Below are 9,152 nucleotides of genomic sequence, written 5' to 3' on the forward strand. Positions count from 1 at the left end.
GGCTGCGGCCCCGCGGGTGCCGCCCGCCTCCATGTCGCCCCGGCCAACGTCCCGGGCGGCGCAGTTACCGCTTGTTCCAGAGTCAGGCCCTTCCCCACGCTCGGACACGTGCAGCCGCTCATTTAAAAAAAAATAAATTTATATATAAAGCCATCTGCAAGTCCCTGGTATTCCCCAAGAAACAGGAGGGCCCCCGGGCGCTGCCAGCACGGCTGGCGCAGAGAACGCGTTTCTCTGCCTTTGGAGACCCAAGGACGAGACGTCAGTTGCATTTGGGCAAGAAACATTTGGTCAACGACAGCACTGCCTGCCACCAGCCACAGGCACCAGATACGATTTTCCTTGGTTTTTTTCCCCCCCTTACCGAGTAGGATGCCCGTGCTTTACGGATGCGTGGTTATCACTGAAGACATTTCAGAGCCAAAAGGCCTTCCTGACAGCGCACAGCACCGGCACGCAAACAGTCATCCCTAAAACCCTTGGCTGTGATTGCGAACAGAGAACACCTTACCGCTGTTTGAAGTATTTTTACCTTTCAGCCTCATCTTCTGCTTCATCCCAGCCCCTTTCCTGGTCTCTTTTAAGAAGACCCTTTTAAAATTACTCTGCTTCTCATAGGTCTCCCACCTCCACAGAGCACTTTGAGATCTTTAGATGAAAGGTGCAATCTATTTTAAGTGCAAAATACTACGTATGAATTCAAGCTCCGTACAGGACATCACCGGTCCAATAAACTCGTCGTGTTTGGTCTCCCCACCGGTACCACTTCACAGCCACGGGAGTCAAACAGGAACGACAGAGAAGATTCCAAACCTGGAACAAAGTCCAACCACTTTAATACATTTCAAATATATTCCACCAACTAATATATAAAAAGCAACATTAGAAGAGTTTTGCTTTTTATACATGCTCATATTATGTGCTCAAAACTGGGAAATCTTTTTAGCAGGGCCAGCTGTGACAGGACAAGGGGGAATGGTTTTAAACTGAAGCAGGGGAGGTTTAGACTGGACATAAGAAATTCTTTACAGTGAGGGTGGTGAAACCCTGGCAGGGGTTGCCCAGAGAGGGGGTGGAGGCCCCATCCCTGGGAACATTCCAGGCCAGGTTGGACGGGGCTGTGAGCAACCTGGTCTGGTTAAAGGTGTCCCTGCTCCCTGCAGGCTGGGTGACCTCTGGGGGTCCCTTCCAACCCAAACCATTCTATGATTTTATGAAATACCAGAATTAAGGCTGCCAGTCCTACTGCCAGCCATGTTACCAATCTAGAATAATCAAACCAAACATTTTTACCCTTGCAGACTCTTATCCTAAACGTCTACCACCACAACGCCCTCTCCATCCCTTTTTTTACCAGTGTTCTTCCCACCCCGGCTGGCTGACAAACTCTGCTCAACTTCCCCAAGTGCTCCTACAAAGCTGCCCAACGCAGAACAAACGTTAACATGAAAAATGCTATTTTAAGGAGTCACCATGTTGGGGATTTTCAATATTTTTTTTAAACACACCACCATTTCATAGAGTGATACTGCTGTAGTTGCAAAGGTCTAATCATACCAGGGACGTACACGTCTCATCCGCAGAAGCACCAAGCCTCAAAACCCAGGACCAAGACGGGCGCACATCACCAGAACACCTCCTCTTCCCGCAGCTCCCAGTGTTGCCGCCTGCCCAACCTCCCACCGCTGTGATGGAAGGGACAGGGACACCAAGGGGACACTTTTTGGGACCTACAGTCCCAGTTCCCCACTCTCGTTACCAGCTGCCAAGGGGACAGCCTCAGCGTAGGGGCAGAGCACTGCACCGCAACGCCCAGGCACGTGGAGACTTGAAGTCTAAGCTTTAAAGGCAATTTTAATTCTGGCGTTTCTCAGCTTTCGAGCACTTTGCTCCCTAGGCTTATGCCAAGGCCACCTGCGGCATCCCACACTACTCATTGCGAGTTTTGGGACTGGGGGCAAAAGACCTGTTCAGTTTTAGTAAGACATGTAGCTCCGCATCAGAGAGGCGAGCGCTGCGGCTACGCTGAGCCCCCCCACGTCAGGGAGGGCGGGCAGAAGCCCGCAGTTCCAGCGCCCGTACAGCAGTACAGCCGTCCTCTGTAAGAACAGTTCGTCCCATGTGTGGTACACACCCGCAGCACCCTGCCAGAGAAACTGGCTCAGGAGGTTAACCATGCTCAACAGGAGCAACGCTGCTGCTGACGGGTATAACCCGCCCTCAACCTGCCCCTAAATGCCTGGTTTCATACAGGAGGATCAAGAAAAAAACAGGACACTGCTACACGGATCTTTTTCTTTGCGATACTAATCTCTACAGTGAAACATTCATAAATGCTCAACAGTAAAAATACGCTACATCAAAACTGTACCAGAAAAAGCAGGACCCCCGTAACAGCTGGAGAAGAGTCTGCAGATAAAAATCAGAATTAAAAATGTGCCACTGAGAACGTATGAGAAAATAAATACGGTTATCCTATCTTTACAGTTCGGCAGACGTTGGAACCGGTGCAATTCACAGACTCTCATCTTCTTGTTCGATGCTGCTGTGGGCATCTCAGCGCGTTGTCTCACCAAGGAACAGCTTGGGCACGGCCCCCCAGTCAGACAAGCACGGGGTTACGTCCTCTGACGGCAGGGAGAGCCCAGGGTGCGCTCAGGTGCTCACCTGGAGCGGGTACTTGACTCTTCTGAATTAAGCATCACGTATTACAGGAGGAAACACGCCGCCTTCCATCTAAATTCTCATTACAAAGCACTGTGGAAGCAAGGACATCCGCTTGGTATCAGTATGAGAAGGCTAGCGCACTTAATACCGAGAACTACGCTGCTCGTTTGATCGAGTGAACTGCGGGTCCGTGTAAGATACAGAAAGCCAAGACATTTGTCTGCTCTCCTGGGAAGTATATACTGCTTGGATGGCAGACAAACTACCAACGAAGACGGGTTCCAAACTAACAGCGTTTCCCAGGGAATTAATTTACAAAGTGCCACTGGTCCTCGGAACCAAATATACTGTACAGTATATTACAGCAAACACGAGCTCCACAGCTTGTGCTGGCCCATCTCTGCACCATATGCAGAAGGAATCCAATGTTCAGACTCTTTACAATATACTCCTTCCCTTTTTATACAAAGGAAAATAAAAACATAAGTTAAACCAGCAATAAATAAAACTACAGAACGCGTGTGTCCTGGTCAGCCCCCTTTGTGCATTCCAATCAGACTGGAGAGCTTCTCACAGTGCTCGAGTTTCAGTGATTCTGCTTTCTGTTTTAACCGCTCATCTCTGTATAGCTTGGCCAAATTTGACAAATCAGACTCTGAAAAATGAAAAAAAAAAAAAAAAGTTTTAGGATGAAGTCGCAAACCTACTTTACATAACTGTTTGTCAGTGCTTTGTTATTCTTGTGGCATTTTTTTTTTTAATTCACCTTGTTTCAGTGAAACTGGGCACATCAGGTTTAACCAGGCTAGCTACTTCAGAAAAGAGTATTTTCATAATGGCTTGAAAACTCAAACTGTTGTAATAACCACTGCACTAGTAGGCCAACAAGCAAAACAAAAAGACTGATTATTACCGTCTACAAAGAAAACAGAAACTATAAAAATATAGAAGCCACCTCAGATTTAAAATTACGTTGATGATCTAAAGAATAGGTGATTGCTTTAAAATATACACGTATATATTTAACCAACATAAAAAGGGGCCAGGAGGACACCACTTGATCTGCTGCAGCACCCATCTGAGGCCATACCGCTATTTACATTCGAACTCGTCCCCTCTCAGGGTGCGTCGATCCTTGCTGACGCACGGCCAGGCGGAGGGGGGGTTCCCCCTCACCTACCAGCGGTATTTAAGCGACAAGCCAGAAGGAAAGAGAGCCCCGTGACTACTTTTCTTATCGCTTGCCTTGGGGCTGGTGTCAGCTGCCTGCAGCCTCGTAAGCTAAGCAGGAACGAGACACACACACCCCTGTCCACCTCACACAGAAACGCAATTCCTCCGGCAGAGCCATTCTGCAAGGGCCCGGAGCACCCATCCAACTATATACGTTAAGGTATAGATAACTGGGTCCTTTTTTGACATTGCACTTGTCAGAATTCAAACTCTGTCTGGCAAGAGGTTTGCCCAGCAGGCATTACAAATTCCTTTCTTTTTGGGGTGTGTGTGTAATGATTACAGGAAGGTGAACAGCTAGCGGAGGGACCTGTCTGAAAGGCCTCTGTGCCTGTTCATTAACAACACAATCTCAAACGTACTTGGCTCATTTTTTCCCCTTCTTCTCAAAACTGAAATAATCCCATTGTTTAAATTATTTCCCCCCTAGTAATTCAGAGAAGTTTCTTTTTGCTGACTAGCTGAGGAAGTCTTAACGTAGCTCTCTCCCAGAAGAATAATTTAGACCCAGGATTAGATGCACCTAAGAGAGCAGCAGTCATTTGTTTCCGAACAGGTAAAGATTTCCCTCAGCACAGGCTACCTGATGACGCTCAATTTTTCAAAGAGCTTTCATATATCTTACAAGTCCCTCGTTTTACAAAATCATTCAGAGCAGAAAGAACTTCAGGTCCTTTCATGCCTTACATCCTCTGTCCCTGTCCCACTGAAATTTAAAGCCACTTAACCCTCCACCTATTTACTGAAAAGCTTTACAAACTGACAGGCATAAACATTTTATTTTCAATCAGAAATCAATTTTCAGGTTTTGTAAGTGAAATGCCACTCCAGTAGTGCTGGGCAGGTAGCCTTGGCAAGCCTGCAGCACAACTGGACTCGGGTAATTGTCTCCAAATCCAGAATCCCTGGAGTTCTGCAGTGAAGAATCTTAGCTTACACTTACCCAACTGGGCAAAAATATTCACTGCAAATGCTTGCACTTTTGACAGCATTCGTTCTGGCACGTTGGTTCCTTATGATTTTCAATCTTTTAGAGAGAGTTGTTCCTTTGTACTTTTTCTGTGTAAGGAACTCCTCAAATACCTAACTCCAACACATATCCTCCTTCTCTCTGTTTTCAGTTGCCTCTCTGTAATTTTCTCTGACTTGGAGCTCTCTGCAGTCTTGCTTCACACTTGTGCTATCACAGCTCAACGATCTGCTGTAAAAACCTGGGAAGTGCCTTTTGCATCTGTAGCGAAGATTTCAGAAGACCAAAAACCACAGCATACACAACTCTTACATGCTGTTCTGCTGCGAAGGGAGGAACGCTGCTGTATAAACATGACTGGCTGAGCAAGATCCCCACCTATCAAGGCACTTTTGAAGTTTTCATTAAGGTAGTTGCTAACACTTTCCAAGTCATAAAATCAAGGGCTTTAAAACCCAAACTGTTCCTATATAACGACGTCCATTTTGCTGGTACCAAAGAGAAATGCACCCTCAATAAACAAACCAAATATACTATTAATAGACATTCAACTGACCAAAAAAAAAAAAAAAAGTTGACCACATGAAGTTAAACACTTAAACAACAATTAATGGACTAAAGTTATGAAGCAACAGCTGCCTAGGGACTGTCTCAACATCTCCAGAGAACTTTCCCCCAGCACTCCATCTTGTATTCACAGTTTATTTTTACAAACTTGGCTGTACTAAAGTTAGCACAGTCTCAGCTGTGCTCATTACCTGCTCGCCAGCCTAGCTGGTAATCATTCTGAAAACGTTTTTTTTTAATTACAGTGGTCTCCTCAGGCTACTGCTAATTGTGGACCTTGTAAATATATTTGCAGATGTGTGACTAATAAAGTCTCTAAGTGTAAAAAGCTCCAGAGGAGCACTGTTTTGCAGGCAGTACTTGGCGTTCAGTGCTGGATCGTCCCCCCCTCTCTGAGAGTCGCAAACCCTGTTGCCCATTTTGGGGCACGGCACTCCGTAGCTCAAGGTCTACGTGAAGCAGACAATATGGCAACTTTCAGTTGCACAAGGTCGATTAGAAGGATTTTTCAGCAAGAAATAATTCTATCCCTATAGCAACCCTACACACAAAGCCTACATTTATGGTTATTAACAGCCACGTTGTACCTAGATGCTGCTACTGGCCAGCCACAGATGCTCAGAGATCACAAATCAAGCACACCAAAAGCTAAGGGATTGTTTGGGATTTTTATGGTATGATATTATGGGTTCTTTTTGTTTTTAATTTCAGAGCCTACACCTCTATATTTCTCTTTAAAAGCAAGATTAGCAACTTTCATGTAAAATAGAACAAAACAGTCTCTGGATGAAAACAAACCAACCCTTCCTATCAAAAACCCGCAAAGAGGTTGGAGTCGGCAATGCTATTGTCACCTCTAGCGCAGGATTAAACAAGTCTTGTTTAGACAACGTGCATGCTACCATAATGATGCAGCTGGTAAAGAAACTGTAAACAAGCACAAAGTCACTTCTTAGTAGTGTGCTGAGGACTGCTTGACACGGAGCAATTTAGAAAACTCCACTATAGTGTGTGAAAGCAGCTTGCCTGCTGCCATTAAATGTTTACACAGAAACAACTTCCAGTTTCCGCTATGCACAGCAGTAGTTGGTGTTTACTCATTTTAAGGTGATGAGTTCTTCAGCTGAAAAAAAATCAGTCACCACATCCCAACTTCAGCTAGTCCTCGTCATTTGAGTTCTCTTATTTTGCACAGTTACAAAAGCAGCAGGGATTTGCTCTGTTTTAAATGAACTACAAGAGTAGTAATTCACAAATAATACAATATGGGGTCAAAATACAGGCCTTTATACGTGCGACTGATTGATTTAGGACTGACATCAGAATAATGAGTTTGAGTGGTCCCATTGTTGTGTTCTCCCCTTCTGCATTCAATTCTTGTTTTTAAAAGGCAATCTTGACTATGGTGAAAAACATGATCGCAAACTCATCTAAAGATAGAAAATGCAAATAAGCGCACAAAACAAGTACAGCAGCACGTTCTTTGAAAACTGATACCAGTAACAGTCTACTGCAAGATTACCAAAAGCACCTGGATGGGCTATGGGCTCTCCTCCTGATAAAGCTTTTCTTCAAAAGTTAGATAATCTTCTTGTGGACCCACTGAAAGCAAAAATGATTCCGCTCCAGCAAAGTAAACATGAAATGGGTGATGTCTCACGATCTTTCCCAGCCCTAGCAATCTGTCACACCTAGCTAAATGTGGCGGATTACGCGTTTAAAATATCATCACCAGGAGTTATTCAAGCATGAAAACTGAGTGGAAAAAAAAGGTCTCAAATGGTGAAATCTACTTTCCACTTGTCTCTCAGAATCACCTAAAATGAATTTTGACAGAGCTTCAAAACCAGCAAATTCAGTGTTGAGAGCAGATGTGAGAAATACCAGTGCAAGGTTTGAGATGTTAAATGCATCGGAAAATGAGGCTAAAAATGGCAGTGCTTCGTGAAGCGTAGCCATCATACAATTACCGATGGGTTGTAGGCACACACTTGTAACAAAAATAACTTACTTTGCTGTTTCTCCTTCCAGCAGCTGGTCTGAATATAGTCTATGTAATCTTTTTCAACGGTTTTCTCTAGCTCTTGAAGTTCTGCTCCTTGATAATTCCTTTCAAAGTTTTTATCAACGTAGTAAGGCACCTGCAAGTTCTCTGTTTCTCTACTAATAACATGGCCTATGGACCTGTGAAAACATCATGGAGAAAACAGATTATTTTTTTTAGCAGTTAAAATATAAAGAAATCAAGAGATGTTTCTCTGTATTAGCATTTCCAGAGGACAGTATTTACAATGTATTTACAGTTCCTTTCTGCAGGACTATAGCTCCCTCAGCCATCCAATAAGGAAATTACAAGTCTCGGGCACAGCAAGCTGTGCACTACAAACAGAATTCATCCCCCCTACTAAAAAACACAGGAAAATATGGAATATTTGGAGATAGCTACAAAGAGGTGACTCCGAGCTGACACTGTTCCTTCCAAATACCGTGCTTGTTCTCAACAGCTCAGTCAAGACACTTCCAAAACGTAAGAGCAAATTTTTTTTGTGAACGGAAGCTCCACACACTTCTGTTTGCTGGTAATTTCTGGCAAGCTAGGTCCAGAAATCCATGGGAACTGATAACAAAGGTAGAGATCAGAGCAAAGCATTAGCCACTCTGACACAGCCACTGGATCAAACTACACTTTTATACTGATTTCCTTATTTGAGCAAAGATGCCCAGGCGTTTTTCCAAATCGCTGCCCAGAGAAAGAGGCAGGCAGCCAAAATGCAAAGGTTACACTCTACTCAATGGAATCCAGCTTGCCCCTTCTATTTCCTGGACTCCTCTTTTCCTTCTCTCTCGCTTTGCCTCAGAGGTGTATGCTCTCTTTACATAAACAATTTTAGGTTTTAGACTGGTAGGTTTTTTTAATAAGGATATGATTTAGAGAGACAGCGTAACTGCGTACCAGGCTCAGGCCTGAATATCTCAAATCAACAGGAGAAGGGGAGGTAGTGAAGAAAAGCAGGCGAGATTAGCTGCTCTGGGGACAGTGTGGGAGGTTTCACATGGGACTGGCAGATAGCAAAAATGCTGTCTGGAAAAAAAAAAAAAAAACCACCCACCCAAAACCCAACCACCCTCCCGTTCTTATGCTAGGCCTACACACTGACATCTTGTGGTAAAAAACAATAAAGGGTGTTGGGCTACTATAACAGTGGAGAGGATATGGCCCTAAACCTAAGCAGTTATGCTCCTGGAAGGGAGCAAGGGGAGTGTTGGGAGTACCCTGCTATTGTTGCGTGCAGCAGGTTCTCCAAAACCTGCTGGCTCCCACTCCTGCCTGGGTAAGAGCCAGCGAAGGTGACTGAACTGAGCTCTTCCCCACTAGAGAGCTTCCCTCCTCCCGGCACCACATGCTGAAAGGAGCAAGCGTTTTTTCCAAGACTACAGAAGGCCTGGTGGTCCTTCTGCTTCCAGAGCTGACCCTCTGCAACCCTGGGGTCCTGCTTTGTTACAGATTAAACCAGGGCATTTCAAGGCTTTAATGATTTGTGGAGCTTGACAATTCTTCCAGTGGAATTCAGGCTCCAGAGCAGATCTGGATTTATACTGCAAACAACAGGCTTCATTTTTTTTTTTCCAATTGCCTTTTGTAGAAACCTCAGCGGTGGTCCACAGATCCCTGGGGGCCAGGCAGACCAGAAGCTGATCAGCACTGTAGCTGAGC

At 44.9% G+C, this 9,152-nt stretch overlaps 1 protein-coding gene across 1 annotated transcript in view; it reads right to left on the reverse strand.

Annotated features, from left to right (window-relative positions):
* Window positions 1-1,226: 1,226 nt before the first annotated feature.
* Window positions 1,227-9,152, reverse strand: part of DNAJC18 (DnaJ heat shock protein family (Hsp40) member C18) — a gene marked incomplete at its 5' end in the record, with an annotated part of 14,453 nt that continues 6,527 nt past the window's right edge. The window contains 2 exons of the mRNA XM_035889097.1: window positions 1,227-3,322; window positions 7,449-7,621. Coding sequence (XP_035744990.1) covers window positions 3,198-3,322; window positions 7,449-7,621 — 298 coding nt within the window. The remainder of the gene's footprint in view (window positions 3,323-7,448; window positions 7,622-9,152) is intronic.

The sequence above is a fragment of the Egretta garzetta genome, unplaced genomic scaffold, assembly GCF_000687185.1.
Source record: "Egretta garzetta isolate BGI_Z169 unplaced genomic scaffold, ASM68718v1 scaffold60, whole genome shotgun sequence".
NCBI classification, from domain to species: domain Eukaryota; kingdom Metazoa; phylum Chordata; class Aves; order Pelecaniformes; family Ardeidae; genus Egretta; species Egretta garzetta.